The sequence below is a fragment of the Purpureocillium takamizusanense genome, chromosome 1, assembly GCF_022605165.1.
Source record: "Purpureocillium takamizusanense chromosome 1, complete sequence".
Lineage (NCBI taxonomy): Eukaryota > Fungi > Ascomycota > Sordariomycetes > Hypocreales > Ophiocordycipitaceae > Purpureocillium > Purpureocillium takamizusanense.
This window is the reverse complement of record NC_063068.1, coordinates 2,001,022-2,021,001: the sequence shown is the minus strand read 5'-3', so window position 1 is coordinate 2,021,001 and position 19,980 is coordinate 2,001,022. Positions and strand designations below refer to the sequence as shown.

General features: G+C 59.2%; 7 protein-coding genes and 1 non-coding gene across 8 annotated transcripts; 4 read left to right on the top strand and 4 right to left on the bottom strand.

Moving 5' to 3' along the window:
• Window positions 1-610: 610 nt before the first annotated feature.
• JDV02_000666 (uncharacterized protein) lies at window positions 611-949 on the bottom strand (the record flags this gene model as incomplete). The annotated part of the gene is made up of 1 exon (XM_047981501.1): window positions 611-949. The coding sequence occupies one exon, from the start codon at window positions 947-949 to the stop codon at window positions 611-613; it is 339 nt and encodes a 112-aa protein (XP_047837461.1).
• Window positions 950-955: 6 nt separating this feature from the next.
• On the bottom strand, window positions 956-1,852 carry JDV02_000665 (uncharacterized protein; the record flags this gene model as incomplete). The annotated part of the gene is made up of 5 exons (XM_047981500.1): window positions 956-1,087; window positions 1,164-1,465; window positions 1,532-1,548; window positions 1,619-1,729; window positions 1,794-1,852. The coding sequence occupies 5 exons, from the start codon at window positions 1,850-1,852 to the stop codon at window positions 956-958; spliced, it is 621 nt and encodes a 206-aa protein (XP_047837460.1).
• A 661-nt stretch (window positions 1,853-2,513) lies between these two features.
• JDV02_000664 (uncharacterized protein) lies at window positions 2,514-4,415 on the bottom strand (the record flags this gene model as incomplete). The annotated part of the gene is made up of 1 exon (XM_047981499.1): window positions 2,514-4,415. The coding sequence occupies one exon, from the start codon at window positions 4,413-4,415 to the stop codon at window positions 2,514-2,516; it is 1,902 nt and encodes a 633-aa protein (XP_047837459.1).
• A 1,377-nt stretch (window positions 4,416-5,792) lies between these two features.
• Window positions 5,793-5,885, top strand: JDV02_000663. Its single transcript has one exon. It is a non-coding gene; the product is annotated as a tRNA-Arg (tRNA).
• A 435-nt stretch (window positions 5,886-6,320) lies between these two features.
• Window positions 6,321-8,124, top strand: fsf1 (Sideroflexin FSF1). The gene is made up of 3 exons (XM_047981498.1): window positions 6,321-6,626; window positions 6,766-6,899; window positions 6,957-8,124. The coding sequence occupies exons 1-3, from the start codon at window positions 6,523-6,525 to the stop codon at window positions 7,778-7,780; spliced, it is 1,062 nt and encodes a 353-aa protein (XP_047837458.1). The 5' UTR covers window positions 6,321-6,522; the 3' UTR covers window positions 7,781-8,124.
• A 326-nt stretch (window positions 8,125-8,450) lies between these two features.
• Window positions 8,451-9,023, bottom strand: JDV02_000661 (uncharacterized protein; the record flags this gene model as incomplete). The annotated part of the gene is made up of 1 exon (XM_047981497.1): window positions 8,451-9,023. One exon carries the CDS (start codon window positions 9,021-9,023, stop codon window positions 8,451-8,453), a length of 573 nt encoding a protein of 190 aa, XP_047837457.1.
• A 4,471-nt stretch (window positions 9,024-13,494) lies between these two features.
• On the top strand, window positions 13,495-16,054 carry LKH1 (Dual-specificity kinase; the record flags this gene model as incomplete). The annotated part of the gene is made up of 6 exons (XM_047981496.1): window positions 13,495-14,523; window positions 14,630-14,711; window positions 14,764-15,111; window positions 15,161-15,623; window positions 15,678-15,765; window positions 15,827-16,054. 6 exons carry the CDS (start codon window positions 13,495-13,497, stop codon window positions 16,052-16,054), a joined length of 2,238 nt encoding a protein of 745 aa, XP_047837456.1.
• On the top strand, window positions 15,089-19,932 carry JDV02_000659 (uncharacterized protein). Its single transcript, XM_047981495.1, has 3 exons — window positions 15,089-15,623; window positions 15,678-15,765; window positions 15,827-19,932. The coding sequence occupies exon 3, from the start codon at window positions 16,933-16,935 to the stop codon at window positions 19,495-19,497; it is 2,565 nt and encodes an 854-aa protein (XP_047837455.1). The 5' UTR covers window positions 15,089-15,623; window positions 15,678-15,765; window positions 15,827-16,932; the 3' UTR covers window positions 19,498-19,932.
• Window positions 19,933-19,980: the final 48 nt, after the last annotated feature.

Genomic DNA, 19,980 nt, shown 5'->3' with positions numbered 1-19,980 from the left:
CCAGCTCAGTTCCACTGTCAGCGCGTATGGAGCCCCCCGGAGCCCGCCCCGTCAGGCACCTGGGCAGCTGAGTTCAGTGGAGTGCTTCCCCCCGCTGAAACGGCCCAGCGGGGTGCTGGGCTGCTGCGCGGGCGGGTTCCAGCAGTTCCATGGACGGACGGGACGGATGGATGGATGGGTTGTTGATGGATGGCCAGCCGGTACATGGCCCGACGTGGCCCGTGTTAGCGCGCATCGAGCCTCATTGTCCCCCTGTCCCTGTCTACGTTCGGTTCCTAGCCTGCCTCTAGCCGACATGGGGGTGGTGGTGTCTCGACGTTCGTCTTCACAGCCGACAGATGTTGCCCTTGTCCATGTTGTTTCATTTGCTTGCATCTGCCGCCATGTGCTCGCGCGCGCAATGTATCTGAAGCTGGCCAACTGCCTTGCGCACATGGACTACATCGCAGACCAGGACTGTGCGCAAAGTCGAAATCACCCCCGGCCTCTGGTCGATGAAGAAACACGTGCCGCTGATACGGGTTGACTGTGCTGCGCGGTGGTGGGGGAGGGGCCGTTCGCTCTCGCCTTTTTTTTGTTTACTTTTTTCCTCCCCCGCTTGCGTATCGCGTCACCCCGACGATCGAAGCCGTGCCGCATCCACCCGAACGCCCGCCCACCAGCTCGCGGGGCCGCGAACATGCGCGACGGCGACGATGACGATGATGACGAGGCCGATGCGTCGTCCCATTGGCTTGTTGGTGAGAGCGATAGAGTTTTGTGGCTGTCCTTGAGTCGAGCGACTTTTTGCTTGCATGTCGTTGCCTTGGCTCCGTATTCGCTGGTCGTCGTTGTCGTCGTCGTCGTCGTCGTCGGCGCTGCTCAATAGTGGTGGACGCTTCTCCGCGTGCAAATCATGTGGACGTATGTACATGGTTGGGGTCGCAATCCGTCCGTCGTGCCCATCCATGGCCGATCAGTACAGGAACAGCCGCTTCTTCGCGTCCGCCACGACCCACGCCAGGCCCTCCTGTAGGTTCTTGCCCGTCATGGCACTGCATCGCAGGACGTGCCACTGGTGTGTCCGGATCTCGTCTAGCCGCAGGGCCTAGAGCAGAGTGTTTATGGCGTCAGTGACGATGCCCCATCTCTCAAGGCCTCGATGCACGCTTCTGGTGCCTCACCGTGCGTATCTCCTGCTCGTCCATGCACCCGTCAACGTCCGTCTTGTTTGCGAAAATCAACAGGCTGGCACCGGCGAGGCGCTGTTTCCCCCCGCCGCGATTAGCATCATCCACGAAGACATTTCCATCCAGCTTGCATCCTCTGACAGCGCTCACCTCTTCCAGCAAGAGACCGTGCAGCTCGTCTTTGCAGTCGCCAATCCGCAGCCGGTCTGTCGCGTCGACGACCCAGATCAGGGCGTCCGTCTTCTCGAAGTAGTTGCGCCAGTACGACCGCAGCGTCTTCTGGCCGCCCACGTCCCCTGCTGAGCGTCAGCGCTGGCACCGTCGTCGTCATCTGCCCTATCCATGGCAGCGCATTCGCGTACAAATGTTGAGCTTATATCTGCCCGGCCATCAGTAACGTGTTCCGGACTGTGGTGCTTTCCTCCAGGCCCCCCAATCCGCCAACTCACCCTTCGTAGTCAATCGTCTTGATGATGAAGCCCAGCGTCGGGCTCACCGTGTTGACGTCCTCCCCCATAAGCTTTTTCACGATGGTCGTCTTTCCTGCATTGTCTAAGCCGCTGCGCTCCCGTCAGCTCTGCGTGTGCGTGTCCCCGCTCGGGTGACCCAGAGGACACGACTGACAGCATCAAGATGCGCATCTCTTTGTCCTTGAGCCGCGCCTTTCGCAGAATTGACAGCATCTCGTCGACTCGTTCCGGCGCTCTCCGCCACCTTGACCAGAGACACCGTTGTCGTCTTCTGCAGGCCTGCGACTGCCGGTGCCAACAAGAGGCTGCTGGGGTCGTGTGTTTGTGGAGGTCAGGTCCTCGCTTGTGTGTCCAATGCGGTGGTGGATTGAATTGATGCCTACGAATTGTCGGCCGAATCCGCTAATAACACAAGCTCCACCCCTTCGGTGCCTGGTGCTCATCTCTACGCAGATATCTGGCGCTGACACCGCACTTCAAAAAGACAAAGGGACAACGAAGACTACAATTCTCTGCAATAATTTCAGTATCATACGTGTTGCGTAATTTGCGTCAATTGCCTCTCTTCTATTCTACATTGTGTAAAAGGCACTTTGCCCACACGCTCCCAAGACTACTGCGCCCAGTACGACAAGGAATCTACACGCCGTCAGCAAGCTTTCTTCCAAGCTCGACATGCCGTATGTACGAAGTATCAAAGAACGCCGTCGAAGGCATCACCAGTCGCTCCCACATCTTCGTTTTCTCTGAACCTGTGCAGTCCGTGTCTCTCAAACAAAACCATCCGTTGGTGGCAGACGGTTGACCACTGACCAGGCTTGCCAGACGTAACTAGCTTTCCGGCCAACTGAGACGGTGGGTGCTCCAGACTCGCCTAGGGCTCCGGCTTCAAGTACTCTCCGGGGCGACGATCGCAGATCTTGACGTTCTGCTGAGCCTCGAACTCGTATAGGACAACGTCGAGCCACTTGCTTTCTGGACCGCGATCGGTCCGCACAAACCGGCGGAGATGAGCTGCTTCCGTGAAGCCATACTTGCTCAGCATGGCGGCTCGCCACTTGAGGCTGGCGTCCTCCTTGCTCTCACAGAGCACTTCAATGTACAGTCGAGTGTACTGGCGCACGTTGGACGTGTGCGAGCTGTCATAAACGTGCGCGCTGTCTGCACACTTCCATTCGTAATCGACGAAACTGCGGCGAAAACAAGTGCAGCTCAGAAGCCTGTCCAACAGCGCTGACCCGTATAGCTGACGTCGATGCTCAGGATGCACCACAATTCGTGCCTGGCCCGAGAAGCGCATTCCAGGACACGGAGCGTTCAGAAGTCCGACACGAAAGGCTTCGCTGATGAACCCGAAGCCGACGACTGGCAGAAGTCTCTTTGGCAAACCCTTTTTGAACTCGAGGTACTCTCGATATGCCTTACCCGAGCTCTTTGGCCATTTGGTCGGGTCCAACAGCTCGTCTTCAGCGGGGACCGCAACAATGAATGGCCGCTTGTGGTGCTGACAATATGTAAAGACCTTGTGGATGTCTGCCGCCGACACCTGCTTCGAGTCGATGACATGGAGGGAGCCTGATTGGGTCTCGAGATTGATAATGTCGGCAATCTGTTGGAAATCCGCTGGACACGCCGGCCGCACAACGCAATGCGCATTGGGCCACTGATCTTCCTCTGACACTGCTTCGGAATTTACTCTCGTGACAGGCTGGGACTGGGCAACAAGCTCTTGGACCTGCTGACCGAGCTTCTGACGACTCGCCAGCTCACGTCTGATCTGCAGCTCAGATGTCATGTTGCATCTTCGCCAACCAATGTCGCCAGCATCCCGGCAAGCTCCTTCAATGTAGCATTGCAGGGTCTCAGGGTACTCCACAGGAGCAATCATGTTCCCAGTGATTGTGTCAATATCGCAGCGGCGATAGGCGTGGCTGTTGGAATCCCTGGGTAGGGTGGCTGGTTCGGGCAGCTCGAGGCTGTCAAGCCACGTGTGGGATATGCCCCCTTCCTTGCCTTTGCCCGACATGAGTGCCATATTGAATGTGTCCTGGCGGCTTTTGCGCGACGCGGAAGTTGGAATTCTGGGCAAGGGTCCCCCAAACTGGACGGATTGACAGTTGACGTTGGTGGACGATCCCTGGTTGTTGTCATGTAGGTCGCTGACACTCCAGCTGTCCGCGCTCCGCTTCTGCTTCTGGAGAACGGGCCCGTCTCCAGGAATGGTCCTCTGGATGAAGTCCAGTGTGACAGGAGGCGGTGTCTGTGCACACTCTTTCTTGATTGGGGTGGTTGTCTGCAGAGGCAGAGGCTTCCCCAGCTGAAGAGTCTCTTGAGCTTTGAGAGCCGCACGTTTCTGTGCAAAGAGTTCTCGTAGGGCTGCCGCACGTTCCTTTTCTTCCTTCTCGAGCTGCTGTTCGGCCCATTCGTAAGCCAGCGACTTGACGAGCATGTTGTTCGTTTCGTCGGTATGAATGACAAAAGCATTGTCATGGCTGGCGACAGCGACGGGGGTTTCAAGCTTTGGCGTCGTGAACTTGGCGCTGGTTTTGCTGTGCTGGGTTGGCACAGGCGATTGCTTTCCAGAATTATTGCTCTTGTGTGCCGCCTGCAAAGGGGGTGTCGATAGAAGGGCGGCATCGACATCGCCTGGACGGGCCAGGTCGCCTAGATGGTGCGAAGAGGTGTTGCTCTGAGCGGAGCCCTGGCCATCAGCTGTGGTGACGCCGGAAGGAGCTGCTGGTACAGGGTTTGGATCATTGAAAAGCCAGCCTCTCATGGAGTTGCAAGCCCTGGCAAGGCTGTCGCTTGCATCGTGATGGGGAAGGTTGGGAGACGCCATTGATGGCACGCGAGGGTCGCCGGAAGCGCCAAACGACGGTAGGAGTGAGTTATGGTCGCGCCCTGGTAGAGAATGTGTGCCTTCCGTCCGCAGCAGAAAACGGAAACAGTTTCGGGAGAGAGGTGAAGTTTGGTGTATCGCCGAAGTTCCGTGGGGAGGCTTATGCGTGTATGAGTATGTGCATGTGCATGGGCGAATCTTGTGCGCGTGAATGAAAAGGTACGAGGACAGAATGAAAAGAGAAAGAAGAAGAGGGAGCACGTGCAGCAGAGAGCGGGCGGGCTGAGAGGTCGTAGAACGTGGGCGGTGCGAGTGCGCGCGAGTGCGGGCAGCTGGCGCAGTAACGCGGGCGTGGCAGCCTCAGGCCCTCCTCCAAGTCAGCGCTCTCGCTGTTCAGTCTGACCGTCGCTTGCCTGGAACACATACCTTAGATAACTAGTCACCCTTGCTAGGTGTAAGAGAGAGCCCATCCTCCCGGGCCATCCCTATCATGTCCGCTCAGCGCTGGTGCCCAAACCCTCAGCATCAGGGCGCTGTGAATGATGCTTGGCTTCCCCAGGTTAGCAACAGCATGAGGAGACGTTGAGTCTGAGATTTTCAAAAGATGTTGCCTATTTGCTTGCATTGAGGTGCGTCGACTCGATAGCTCTTCACTTTGCGCGTCAGCGCCGGTAGACTGTGGAAACACTCATCGTCAACTTCTGCGTTTCCTCATACTTTGTATATACGAAAGTAGTTAGTATATAATGCTTTTGACTCTCCTGATGATGGCCTGGACTAGAGACTGCCGCGGCATAAAACACCAGTTTGACGAACGAAGGCAAGCGGGTAGGATAGACTCTGCCTGATGCGACCACTTAGAACAAAGACCAGAACAAAGGCATGGCGTACTTCGACTGCCATAGTTCCCCGGACTCCGGAGCCAGCATGAAAGAACATTGAAATCCGGCAGAGCATTGCGACTTGCCAATCACTTAGCCCGCGGGAAGACCGAATCGACACATTCCATTGTCAAGGCTTATACTACAGATATTGTCCTTTGTGCATCCACTGGCAGACTCGGGGCTTTCGCGCCCGTGGACACCAACGCCACCGAGGTTCATGGAGGTCCCCAGCACAAATTTGCCTCCAGAACCTCCTGTGTATGTTACTTGACGCCGCACACAAATTGCTGGAGTGATTCTCTCAACCACTTCGTCTCAGACGGGCCCCAGGACATGCTCAAACTGGCCTAGCCTATATGTAGCACAATAACGTGAAACTCGGTACACTAAGTCTCCATTCGCACCAAGTTAATTGGTGTGTGTGAAATGTGGCCGCGTGGCCTAATGGTTAAGGCGCTAGATTTCGGTTAACTTGCACAACCGTGCTCTCTAGAGATTCCAGGTTCGACTCCTGGCGTGGTCGTTGTTAGACGTGCAAGAATTTTTTTGCTGGATTGCCTTGTCGCTGGCTCGTCAGTCACGGGCTCATCATGTCGAGAACTTTTTTGTCGATTTTTCTTGTGGCCTCTCGGGATTGCAACAGCCGTGGCAGTTTATCGAAGCGTGTCATGCTCTCAATTGCTCGAATGCACGGGTGCTGTCATTGTCTGGAAGGGGAAGTTTCCGTGACGTGCCCCGCGTTCTCGCCTCAATGTCTCGATACGTCGACCCGACACGCTAACGCTGCAGGCTCTGGGCCCCTGTGGTGGGGGCTGCCCTGCCTGCCATCTGCCTTCCACAAAGGCCGGGGCACTGAAGGGGTTGCTGGTGCTGTGGGCCAGGTACGCCGAACCCACCCACCGCTCCAGGGCTGGGTAAAAGCCGACATCGGTACTGCACCTCACCGTGCAGCCGCCGCTTATCGTCGTCGTTATTCGGCTTGCTGTGGCACGCACGCACTTCCTGACTGTCCTTGCTCACCGCCCGCGCCGGCATTCCCACCCCGTCGGTCTCTGGAGGCTGGAGTCGACCCTCGAGGCGTGTCACCTCACGACACTTTTCTCTTAGGCACCCGCCGCCTATCCGCCTCGACTCCGCGCCCTCGACTGACGGTGGCCGCCATGTCGTCGTCGCTCCCCGGCAGTCGCGAGCTGCCCGTTTCGCAGTATGACCTGGGCACGTACATGGGCCGCGTGCGGCACTCGATCGGAATAACAGACCCCAGGTGCGTTGGCGAGCTTGGAAACGGGATGTGGGGAGGGAGGAGCCCTGTCGTGGCTGTTGCCTCTGCGGCCTTGTTTGCGGGTTCGGCATCGTGCCACAACGTCTTAGGGGAAGAATGCTAACGGTCAATTGGTTCACAGCACGCTTCTCGCCGGCACGTCTGGACTTGAACGGGCCAAGAGGCTCGTTACGGAGTACAAGACAGGCAAGCTGGAGCACATGACCCCGGAGCTATGGCAGGCGAAGAAGATTGTCGACTCGACGCTGCATCCAGGTACGGGCCGCCGCCAACAGACCATATACTCGACACAATGCTGACCACGCCGAATAGACACCGGCGAACCCGTCTTCCTGCCCTTCCGAATGTCCTCCTTCGTCATCACGAACCTGGTCGTTACCCTAGGCATGCTCCAGCCCGGCCTGGGTACGGTGGGGACCATCGGCTGGCAATGGGCTAATCAGTCCGTCAACGTGGCCATCAACAGCGCCAACGCCAACAAGTCGTCGCCCATGACCACCGCCATGCTTGCCAAGTCGTACGCAATTGCCGTTACTGCGTCTTGCTCGGTGGCTCTGGGTCTAAGCAGGCTGGTGCCCAGGCTCCGCGTCTCGGACGGCACGAGGAACGTTCTGAAGCGCCTCGTCCCGTTCGCGGCGGTGGCATCGGCCGGTGCTCTCAACGCGTATCTCATGCGACGCGGCGAGATCGAGACTGGCATCGACGTTCGTCCGGTTCTCTCCGATGCGGAAAAGAAGAAGCTGGAGGAGGAGGGCAAGTCGGAGCGCGATGTGCCGTCCCTAGGCCGGAGCCAAAAGGCAGCCAAGATTGCTGTCTACGAGACGGCTGCCAGCCGCGTCTTCAACAGCAGCCCGGTCATGATTATACCGCCCATGGTCCTCTACTACATACAGCAAAAGGCATCCTGGTATAGGAGTCTGATGGAGAAGGAATGGGTGAAGGCGAGACCCCGCGTGGCTACGACGATCCCTATAGGGCTCAACCTAGGTCTCATCGCTGCCACGTCGTTTGCGGTTCTGCCGCTGGCGTTGGCCGTCTTTCCGCAGCAGCAGCAGATTTCTGCAGATAGCCTCGAGGAAGAGTTCCGCGGCAAGGGCGGTTCCGGCGGCAATGTCTGGTTCAACCGCGGTCTGTGAGAGAGGTTGGGATGTTCGTCACTCCGGGCGGCATCTTTCCAGCGGTAGTCGAAGGAGACGCCCGGGCAGGAAGGAGAGACATCACGCAGCATAGAGAGCATAGATGGGGAGCCTGGCGCGGCTGACGGAAGCTACCAAAGTTGTAGCAACGATTGGGAGGATCTGATGCTAGTTATAATTGCATCCTCGTGCGCTCCTTAGGTGAAGGGAGATGCGTGATGCACATAAATCAAGGTATATAGATTATTACATACAAGATGTGCTCCGGATAAGTCGATGGTGCCCAGGCATACAGGCAAGATGCAAGCCCGGTGGAGCGCAGGCTGTTTGCCCGCCAACAACGCAGGCAGGGTGGCTTCGGAGTCGCCACCACAGCCAAGATGGGTGGGCCTCGATGGAGGTTCCTGCTAACAGATGGGGCGGAGTTGGGGATGACGTTGGCGGTTCACGGGCTTGCCGACGGAGGGCTGAACGCTCAGGAAACGTACCACGCCACTATATACGAAGAACCCAATGGGTCCGCGAGGGACAGGAGGTTGATGGTGGATGGTGACGAGAAGAGAATGAGTGCTTTGTTGGCCGATAGCGTGCTTGGTGCCCGCTATGTATTAATTCGTACACGATAATTCTATCATCCCTACAATATACCTCCTGATCACGGTGACTGTTGTCACTGGGGTCGATTTGGCGGAATTGATAACGCTGAAGCCAGCCCCGTCGGACAGTCGCGCGCAGGGGAGGAGTTGGCGCCTTGGCAAAAGTCAAGACCCTCTCTGTACTCCATGTATCCGACCCAGAAGCCGTACCCGAAGCCGGGGTCCTTCTCTGGGTGCGCCCCGGCGACGGTGCCGGCGATGTAGGCGCCACAGCGCTCCGCGATGACGGGCAGTATAGGCTCGACGGTGGCCAGGGTCAGCGGCTCCTGGTTGCTGGGCCTCCAGCGACAGACAAAGGCGACGACGGAGCCGCTGATGCTGTAGAAGGACTTGAAGCCGAAGCGCGGGCCGCTCTTGAGCTGCTCCTTGAGGGCGTTGACGGCGTTGTCGGTGTCCTTTTCGTTGAGCTTGTTGCTGCAGCCGCAGTGCGAGAAGGGCCAGTCGCCGAAGTAGGAGTAGTTGTCGCGTCTGTCAAGAGGATTGTGGGTGGCGGCGGCGGCGGCGGCGTCGCTCGATGAGGATGCTGGGATGGTGGCTGCATGGCATCCTATGGCGGCGAGCGCCACAAGGAACGTGGAGGCATGCATGTTGTTGGATGGGAGGGACCGTATGTACCGATCGCAGAAGAGGAGCGCCTCAAGAAGACTCGTTGTACTACGTACGTACGGACTTTGAACTTTTTTTGCAACGCGCGAGCGAGTTGAGTTGTATTTAACAGGTGAGCATATTTGCCATTGTGTATCAGTTTTACGGCGAGATGCTTGAGAAGCATTCTGAGGTGGTTGTGCGGGAACCTGTTTCGCACCCCGTAAATAGAATGAGCAATGCCCCCTTGGCAACAGAAGCCCAACTTTCTATGCATTGCAAAACATCGTCCTGTACCGCACTGTATCGTGCCGTCGTGTCCATGTAAGCATGTAGCAGCAGGACTGCAAGCTTGAGCCACGGGCGCGGAGAGGCATGGGAGGCGCGCGGGGCCTGGGCGGCGGCGTTGGTATATGAAACCGCTCTCGCAACACCCCGGAGAATGGGGGGACAATGGCGGAAAGAATCAAGGCATCAAGCTCCTCCTGAAGTTGGGGCTGGGGCTGTAGTTATAACACGAAGCGGTGGCTGCAGCTCTCGTGAATTGATGGTCGATCCCTGGTAGGTCGCCCGGTTGATAGCGAGAGCGGAGGTATGGTGGAGGAGGATGCGACACTTGGTCTCGGCCCTTGGGCCTGTGCCGACCGCTGGGCCGCCAGTCCACTGTACGGGGCAAGCTCCGGCTGGCGGTACTCGGCAAGAGGAAGCGCTTGCCGATGAAACATTTGTTTCCCAGATTGAGGAACAAATACTCCAGCCATCCAAGGCCCAACACTTGTTGTCGTTCTGGGAAATGCGGCAGCACTGAGGGTGTTGAGCTGTCCCTGCGACCGCGCCTAAGAACTTGCGGTTCCGTTCCGTGCCGCCGTGTAGTAGCGAGCATCCCGGCCAAACTCGCTGGACAGGACGCCTGGGCACTGGGGGGCGCCCGCCAGTGGCTCGGCAGTGACATGCATACCTTACCTAGTACTGGACAGTGCTTAGCGGGGAAGGAACACCACCAACAACAGCCTGGAACACCATGATGTCTCGCACATTGAGCATGGGACACGACCCGACCCGACCCGACTCGACTCCACGCGGTGAGCGAGCAACGAGACGTGCGCGCTTCCTAGATCCCTCGGATAGGAGGGGGGGCGGGAGAGGGGGAGAGAGAGAGAGAGAGAGAGAGAGAGGAATATAGCTCGCACATGTGGTCTGGGGAGTAGTTAGAGCAGCCTGCAGGACGTGCTCTGGCTGGCAAGGGGGGCTCGCGCTCCACGGATTCCAATTGCATCATTCAAGGCTCCAGAAGAGAAAGAAAGAGAAGACGACCGCAACAACGCATTGGCTGAACTGGGCTGGGCTGTTCGGGCGGGCTGACACGGCGGATGCGCGAGTGCCCGCGCGCGCGACAAAGGCCGCTGATGCCTCCGTGCATTCGATTCGACACGTTTCTGCCCAGCCCAGCCGACACACGGATGGACGGACCACGACCGCGGGTCGCTTCGACGGGACTGGACACGACTCGACTCGACGGCGGCCTGGGGTTTTCTCGGTGCCCGCCCCATTCTTTCGCTGGAGTATCAACGTCACCACGCTCCAAGTGTCGGGGGTCGTTCGTTCATTACTACATGGCGACGGCCGTCCGGGCACGCGTGGCCCGCTGTAGGCACGAGTACTACACAGTACCCCGTGCGCACGCCAATCCTGTCATGCCTGTGTGTGAACGGCCTGGCCGGTGGGTGGGCGGGCTGCACACGCGGGACGGTGTGGTGCCCAGTTGCGGTTCTAGAGGTACTCGCACTTGGGCTCTTGGGGTACTAATCTTAGTACCTCTACCTAGGTGGACTTGGCGTGAGCACGCAGCAATCTAATGCCCTCCCTGTGTTGACCGTCTTCCATTGGCAATAAATCTCTGGGTAGTACTGTGACAGCAACCGCTACAGCAACAGCAGCATCATCATCATCATCATCATCAAACACGTGCGGGGTTGAAACTCACGCGGTCGTGGCTGGACTGCTCCCTGGCCTCATGTCGCGACCCGGGTGCCCAAAAGCCGCTTTACAGTGTCCGGCTGAAGGGCCCCCCCAGCGGATCGCGAATGACCAGCACTGCCCGCTACCGATTGGGACATGGACGCGCCGCGGCGCCTCAGCACAGCCGACACGGTCCAGTCAGTCAATGCCGTGCGGTCACCCATACCCGGGACGAGTATTGGAGGTACCTTAGTACCTGTAGGCATTCTCACCTCATTGCCGTGGCGTGGCAGGCATGGCAAGGCATTGGCATTGAGAGTGGCATTGGCATGATGGCACGCACGACAAAGGTCATGTCCCGGCACCTCATGCGCCGCCGCCAAAACTCGGCAGCCCCGCGGGTCGACGCGATTCCGCCGTCCGCCTTTTCTCCTCTCGCCTATTGCTTGTGCCATATGCCAACGCCCTGTGTGCCCCCCTCTGCGGGGCTGACTGCCTTTGGCTCGCGGACATGACCAGTGCCGACATCTTGGGCGGCGGGAGAAAGCAGACCGATGGCGGGCGATGCCATGCGTGCGAGACACATGCGAGTTTGCCAAACAGGTCCCGTCACGCCCGCCCCTTTGGTGCGAGGTGCGTGATGGGCATGGCTCCTCCTCGCCTGCCATCCAGTGCGGCCATCATCCACCCGCGGGTGGTTCCGTCACGCGGAGAACGGTGTGGTGTGTGTGTGTGTGTGCCTGCGTGCGTGCATGTGTTTGCGTGTGTGTGGTGGTTGCCCCTCTACCAAGTAGGATGATACCTAATAAAACCAGGGCCGGCCGGCTGGCCGTAGGTGGCACGCACGCCGCGGTGAGCGTTTCGTGACTCGGTGAGGTCTGGTGCCGTTCAAGCCCGCGCCTTCGTGTTGTGACGCGAGTGCCCTGGGCTGGGGCGCCGCTGCTTCCATCGCTCCTACGTACTAATAAACCAGCTGGTGAGGCATCCCCGCCCGCCTCGACGCGCACCTCTCTCACATCCGTGGGATCGCATCAACTGGGCTCTACCAGTCCCGGACTGTGGGGGACCACCAAGACGCTCTGACGCGAGCGAGCGACTGACTGGCCGAGGCGAGCGCAGGCGTGGGAGGCGAAACTGTCCGGTCAGCACCGTGTGGCGACCTCCGCATCAGCACGGTCGTTTGCCTCATCACAGGCGATGGATTTTTTGGGTCTGGCTGGTCTGCCCCCCTCCTTCCCTCGCTCGGGGCAATGAATGGATCAGCTCACCCAAGCCCGGACCCTGCCTGCCCTGAGGCACCCTTTTTTTCCTTTCCTGGGGCCAAGACATGGGCGACCCCGAAATGAGGAAACCCTTGCCGTGTCGGCGACGATGGCCCAATTTAGACCCAGCATGCCATCAACAAGGCGCGCCGCCCGTCAACACCGAGTCGTGGGAGAAGATCCACGTCAGGATTCAGAAACGAGGCAGGGCAACTACTGGGTACCTGGGCACTGTAGAATTTAGGCGGGACGCGAAAGCGTTGAAGGGGGGGTTGGTGGCGGGTGCGCGCGCGTGGCTCGCTCGTGCCACAGAAATGCCATGCAAATCGACGAGCAGCGTTCGCTCGCCAGCAGGTTGTACTAATAATGTTGCGCGCACTGTACAGGACCTGGCCCCAACGAGGACGGGATCCCGTCACCTGGCTGGCTGGCTGGTGACGGACGTCTCCCGTCCGTCAGTTCCAAGTTGCAACGCTCGGCGTCCCCCCCCCTCCCCTTCTGAGCCGGCGGGGCCAACCAGGGCATGCAGCGCCTGCCGCAATCCACCGCTAAACCAAACAAACCCAAACCGAGCCAAAGCCAAACCGCCGCCGCCGCCGCCTCCGCGTGCGGCCTGGCCCAGATCACTGACCTGGCTTGCCTGGGCACCTCAGCCCACACCTCCCGTCAGTCGGGCAGTCCAGCGCAGACCACCAGCTGTGGTCGCTCCAGCGGATCTACAGCGATCGTAGGGCCCGACTGCACCCTGGCCGTAGGCTGTAGGTCAAGCTCACCAGTGAGTGGTCTGTCTGCCTGACCCCATCGGCTGCCTGGGAAATCGACGTGACTGGGCCACTCGCTGCCCTCTGCCAGCTGCCCCCCCGCCGGGCCTGGCCTACCGTACAGTGCCCGCGCAGCATCACCGGCGCAGCGCACCACGCCCACCGCCCAAGTAACCTACCTGGAAGGTTGTCCCATCCTGTGCTGTCGGCTTGTGGTGCTGGTGGCTCACATTCTCGGCGGCCCTCTATTTTCTTCGTAGCCACCGCCCTCGCCGCCTCCTCCTCTCCGTTCCGTTTCTCGCCCGGCATCATCCCCTCGACAAGGCATTCATCTTGCTCGTCTTCGTCAGGCGGCCCGCCACTGCTGTTCCCATTTGAAGACGACACTCGACGTCCGCAAGGTTGGAGCAGCCTCGCACTCTGCACGCCCACGACCCCCCCGCCGACTGACTGCACCTCGCGGCCAAGGGGGAAACCGCGCAGCGAGCAGCATGTCGACGCCCACGACGGCCGTCGCTACGCTTCCTCGCTACCATTCACACACACACTACCATCACTCCGCGTATCCGCACCAGCCTCACGCCGCCAACTCGCCCGTTGTCCACGGTCCCAACTATCGCGGCCCAGTCGCCGCTACCGCTTCGAGCTCGCTTCTGCCGCCCGCGGCACCCTCGACCCCGTCGTCCTCGCGTCTCGTCACCACCCTTTACCCGCCTATCGCCGCGGGCTCTGCTGCGGCGGATGGCGTAGCCACGTCCCAATCGTCAGCGCCCCGTCCCCCTCCCCACAACCACCACAACCACACCCGTGGCCAACCCGGCCATCACCACCATCATCACCCGGACGCCGTCGACGATCAGAACCCGCCCCCAGTGCCTCGCCACGGCGAGCCCTACACGGCCTCAGCCATGGCGGGAGACCAGCCCTCAAGGAAGCGCCGCCGATCCCGCGAGCCCGATTGGAACAGTTTCTATCGCAACGGTCTGCCTTCGGAGATCATCGTCATTGACGACACCCCCGAGCCCGAGGCCAATACCGGCCGCAAAATCACAAATGGCGCCGCCGCCACCACGACCACGACCACGACCACGACCACGACAACTGCCGTACCCGCCGCCGCCGTTCGAGATGCTCTCCCCGCCCAGCCCCAGCCGGCAGCCAAGAAGAGGAGAAAGGACGACCGGTCGGACGCCAGCCGACCCTCCGCCTCCGGCTACCACGTACAGTATATCGGATCGCACGCAAGCACGCCGCTGCAAAACACCACACCCATCGGTTCGACCATATCAAGCGACCGCACCAACTCAGCGCTGCACACCACGGCACCCACGTCGCTTTCCTCCAATAGTCAATACGATGATGCCCAGGCCCCGCTCAAACGCAAGCGCAACACTCGGCAGGCTGCCAACGAGGCCAAGCGAAGAGACGTCGATGGACTTGGTGACCCTTTCTTCACCTACAAACCACCGGCGTATCCGCCGAAAAAAGCCTCCGAGGTCCATGTTCGGGTCGTCCATGACGTGAGTGTTTATTGTTCTTTTTTTTTCAATAGCCCGCCAATGCACATTCTCGCTTCCCCTCTCACCCACACGATCGAATGCACAGTGCTGACGCTTTTTCCTCCAGCGGCATCACGATAAAAACCATAAAGTTGATGATGACGACGGTCACTACATCGTCGTCCCGGACGCCGATTTGACAGAAAAGTGTAAGTTCCCATCGTCTGCTCATTACGCAGCCTGGTACTAACGGCGCTGCAGACCAAATCACCCGTCTTCTTGGACAGGGAACTTTCGGCAAGGTTGTTCAAGCCCGTGAGCGGCGACGCAACAAGTCCGTTGCCGTCAAGATCATCCGATCGGTTCAAAAGTACCGCGATGCGTCCCGGATTGAACTCCGAGTTCTGGCCACGTTAAAAGCAAACGACGAGGATAACCGCAATCGCTGCATCCACCTTCGAGATTGCTTCGATTATCGCGGGCACATCTGCATCGTCATGGACCTGCTGGGCCAGAGCGTCTTTGACTTTCTCAAGGGCAATGGTTTCGTGCCGTTTCCAAACAGCCAGATCCAGAGTTTTGCTCGTCAACTCTTCACGAGCGTTGCCTGTAGGTACTTGTTCACTGTTCAGCTGTCACACGTACTGACCCTGTCTAGTCCTGCACGATTTGAACTTGATCCATACCGATCTCAAACCCGAAAACATCTTGTTGTGCGACAGCAGCTACCAGACGTTCACGTATAACCGCAAGATTCCATCATCGTCTACAACTATAAACCGCCAGGCCACACAGCGCCGGGTGCTCCTGGACACGGAAATCAGACTGATTGACTTTGGTTCGGCCACTTTCCAGGACGAATACCACAGCTCGGTCGTGTCCACGCGCCACTACCGGGCCCCCGAGATCATTCTTGGGCTGGGCTGGTCCTATCCTTGCGATATTTGGAGCATCGGCTGCATCCTGGTCGAGTTCTTCACCGGGGATGCTCTATTTCAAACGCACGACAACTTGGAGCACCTCGCTATGATGGAGGCTGTTGTCGGCCGTAGGATCGACTCCCACCTTGTTCAGGCAGTCAACAAGATGTCGACCCGGAGTGGCGGGAACCCCGCATCCAAGTATGCCTCGGAGACACCATCACCCAACGTTGACCAGACTGACAATCTTTTAAGGTATTTCAAGCGACTCAAGCTCGATTATCCGACGCCGGATACGACTCGTGGCTCTCGGCGATTTGTCAAGGCCATGAAGCAGCTACACGTACGTACATCCTTGGAGACTCATGGGCGGTGGCCCTAGACCTGTGGCTAACTTACCGCAGGATATTATCCCTTCGAACACGACGTTCCTTAAAAATTTCCTTGATTTGTTGGGGAAGATTTTCGTTTACGATCCTGCTCAACGCATCACCGCCAAGGAGGCGCTCAATCATCCATGGTTCAAGGAGATGGCCCACCCCGACGACGGAACTGAGGCGGCCAAGATTAGGCTTGAGAGGAAGCGCGCCGCCGAGCACGAACACCTGCGACACCCCCAGTACGTTGGCTGAGGGAAGCCCTCGAAGGCGGCATTTTCCTTTGACCTCTACAAATAACGACCAAACGCGCATGACCATGGAGTTGGGAAGTGTACATATGGCAGATGCACAGCACCGGCGAGTTTTGCAATTCTACTGGAAGATCGACTCTTGTCGGCAAAAGGGGCGACTGTACTTAGCGTATTAGTTGCAGTATCTTTGTTCCCATCTTGCTGGCTTTTGGCCCGCACCGGGCAGTCATCAAACTCGGGAGTGAACCGCTTCTGTGGGGTCTTCGCAAACGATGCCCTTGGACACAGCGCGGGCCGCTTTCTGAGAGACGGCGTACATGGACGAGGAGGCATACGGTTGTCGAAACCTAATACATACCAATGTCTGTCCACTACACGAGGACGCGTGCCTGGTTTGTACGTCTGGGGACACTGGGAGGCCCCTCGACTGCATCGAACGGACGCTTCTGCACAACTGTCGTGAGTTGGCTGACCTGCAGATACTTGCACCGGGGACTGCGGTTCGACATGCGAAAGACATTGACAAACACAGCCCCAATCAGTTTCGACACGTCTCTTACTGACGCAAGTCTTGTTTGTGCGCATTGGACGGTTTGGCTGCTTGCTCGGAAGGGAGATGGGCGTGGGCCGGAGGCCACTGGCTTTGTCTCGACATGGACCAGTTGCACCTGGCCATGCCAGAGGCCCGTTGCCAAGGGGTTTGTTGGAACCGCTGGCGCGAGCAGCATAAGAGGGTGCTTTGATTGTCCTTGACCATGCCTCTCGCTCTTCTCCCTTGCCAGGCAGAGCAAGACCGGCCGACAAGACTGCCCTACAGCTATCCCGGATTGGGCGTGTTTTTGCTTTCCTGGAACGGAAGCCTGACAGGCTCATCGAGAGATGACTAGGAAGAATCAGCGCAAAGCATCGCACAGGGCCGGTAAGAAAACATCGAGCAAGTTGGTCAGCGGTGACGTGGACAGCCGGCTGGGTCATGTCTCCAACAGGCAGCTCGACCAGCTCACCCGCGTGCTTTTCCGCGACCCCGCCTTAAATAGGCGAAAATGGGTTAAGGAGCAAGGAGTTCTCATGAAGCGTTTGGACGGCCGGTTCCTGCGGCCCAAGGGGTTGACATCGCGGCTGGCGATGCGTATGGCCAAGCATGGCGTCCCGTTCACCCTGGCTCAGGCAGACCTATGCAGACTGCACAATCCGCTAGACCCGCGCCTGATTCGCAAGCTATCGACGATGGTTGATGAGGAGTTCGCCGAGTGGCCGAGGAAGCTTCGCCGCCGCGAGGTGCGGCTCAAGGACGAATCGCCGCTGGGACATTGGCTTGATAGAATGGACGAGGCGAAGGAAATGTGGCTATGCGGAGAGCTCTCGGACAAGCATGAGGGTGCATGGCCGCGAATGGGACGCTGGCATAGAGGCAGGGGATGTGAGGCGTGCCTCCTAGCCGCCGTGGGAAGAAATTTTGAAGCCGTACGCGACTTGACGGTCAGCGTCACGACTCGTCAACGGTATATGGCGGCCCGATGGCCTGGCTACCAGACTCCGCCACTTTTACGCGTCCTCAAATCATGGAGAAAGCTGTACCCCGAGGAGACGAGGCAGGCCCTCACGCGAGACTGTGAGAGACTGGCCGGAGACATCATGCAGCTGCTGCGAGAGTTGAGGGCAGAGAGGGAGGCCCGGAAGGAGGAGAAGCGAAGCCTGTGGGTGCTGCTTGGAGCGGCGGGCCTGCGAGACCATTCGTGTGAATCGCTTCCCAACGGCAGGTTCAGATTCCATCCGCGCCGGGCAAGGCAAGGTGTTTTGAGAGACGGGGCAGGGAGCAATTCTCAACCGCAGGCGCAAGATGACATGGGGGAGCAGCCGCAAGGCGAAGCATTTTGTCCGCCGAATGGGCCGATGGCCACCAACGCCGGCCGCGAGGCCACTTGCCAGAACCCATCGCAGGTGGGCGAACAGCACGGAACGCCTGGGAAGTCGTCGCAGCCAGGGCAGCCGGGGGTGAAGGCCACGGCAGCGCAGAAGGCTGCCGCTACGAACACGCAGTCACACCAGCATGGCGTGGACGCAGCCGGGAAGGGCGCCGAGCCATCCATGAACGGGCAGGGATACGGCCACGAGGCGAATTGTCGCGGAAGAGCCGTGGACGCGACGCCGAGGCCGACGGCTCCTCGCCCGTCGTTATTCAGTCGCCTACGCAACACTGCGCGCGGAAGAGAGGACAAGCATCATCACGCAGCGACGGGAGTATTCACCGGTAATCGTGCCGATGGCGCACAGTCGATGTCGACGCGGAAGAACACAGCGTCGCGGCCCCGGGAGTACGTTGCTCGACAAACACAGACCCGTCCGGCTCAAGACACCAAGCAACAGAGAGCCGCTGCGGAGGTCAAGCGCACGTCGCCAAGGGCGACTGACAAGTCCCACGAGCACGGCGAGCCACTGACGAAGCAACGTCTCGCTCGGGACATGCCCTCGAGACGGGGGGCGAGGCGGCCCGGACATCCGTCCGCTTCGAGCCCGGGCAGCGCGTCAAAGCACGCTGCTGGTGGTCCTCTGTTCGAACCTGCGAGGCCACTTGATGATCGACAGGGATTCAGGTTCCGTACCGCAGAGATGTTCATGGGGACACCACAGCCACGGCCAGCTCGGGTGCAAACGCAAGATTTCATCCGACGGCGAGATGATGGCGGGACGAAAACAAAACCGCCCCTTTCGCAGTCGCGCAGACGGCGCAGACGCAAGCACAGGTGCCGTATGTTGCGCCTCAACATATTGAGGCACAATGGCGGCGGGTATCACGCGGACGGCTCACGCTACGGCAGCACCGCCGCCGCCGAGATGAAGCCTCGCAGAGAAGAACACGTGACGAGGCATCAGACCCGTGGCCACGCGCCCGACACGCCCTACGACGGCGTCGGCAGGCATGGTGCCGAGGGGAGCGGCTATGTGAACGAAGCTGCGGCAGTGCCTGGCGTTGGAGACGCTGGTAATGGCATGGCCTGGTTTAACCCGCTCCGGATGTTCGTCGCGGGCGACGGCGGCGGCGGCGGCGGGCCCTCGACGACGAATCCGCCGCTGTCACCGAACGTGCCAGCGATGCAGCGACGCCCTACTGAATACGGTTCGACGAAGGAGTACGGGACGGGCGGTGGTGGTCATGTCGGCTGCGATGAGAATGAAGCATTACGCGGGGGGACGGAACGCTCTTGGGCGGCGGGGGTTGAAGATGACGACGACGACGACGACGACGACGACGCTTCGGTTCGCACGGGCCGGCCGCGGCAAGGGAGCACCCGTGATGGCGGTGGTGGTGGTGGTGGTGGTGCAAACGACGACGGCGGCCTCCGCGTGCGCGCCGGCGAGCGGGAGGACGGGCCAGCCAGGGGACGCCCGCCCTGGCCCTTCGGGGAACATATCGTTGATCGTACCGGAGGACGTGGCTGGTGACGAGACGAGACGCGACGTGGCGCGACAAGACGCGTCGTTGTGGTATCATGCTATAAAAATGCCTTGGCCAAGAGGGCAAGGCAAAGGCAGAACATATATAGAGAGAGAGGCCGTGGCTTTTTTTTGTGTGTTTGTCTGTGTGCGACACCACGGCAATACATCTTGCCCGAATCACAAGGACTGGGGCAGAATGGCTTGATCAACTGCGGGCCATGTGGCAGTGACGATGGGGAAGTCGGTAGTAGCATGTCATGTCCTGCCTTGTCACATGTGATGATTGAACCGCGTCAAGTCAAGTCATGGTCGTGGGTATTCTGCGCCGCCTGCCCTGGGGCTGTCTGTCCCATGCATGCTGCACGTCATACATACAATACACGCACGCATGCTGGCTAGTAGATCAAGGGGTGCAAAAGAAAGAATAAACCGACAAGTGACCATCTATGGAGTGGGTATATATTCATCCATCTATCAGTGCCCAAAACG

Bases quoted from the DNA above. Each gene is read 5' to 3' on its own strand.
- fsf1 (XM_047981498.1), top strand. From the start codon at position 6,523: ATGTCGTCGTCGCTCCCCGGCAGTCGCGAGCTGCCCGTTTCGCAGTAT. The intron at 6,627-6,765 runs GTGCGTTGGCGA...ATTGGTTCACAG, and splicing joins ATCGGAATAACAGACCCCAG to CACGCTTCTCGCCGGCACGT. The intron at 6,900-6,956 runs GTACGGGCCGCC...CACGCCGAATAG, and splicing joins CGACTCGACGCTGCATCCAG to ACACCGGCGAACCCGTCTTC.
- JDV02_000659 (XM_047981495.1), top strand. From the start codon at position 16,933: ATGACTAGGAAGAATCAGCGCAAAGCATCGCACAGGGCCGGTAAGAAA.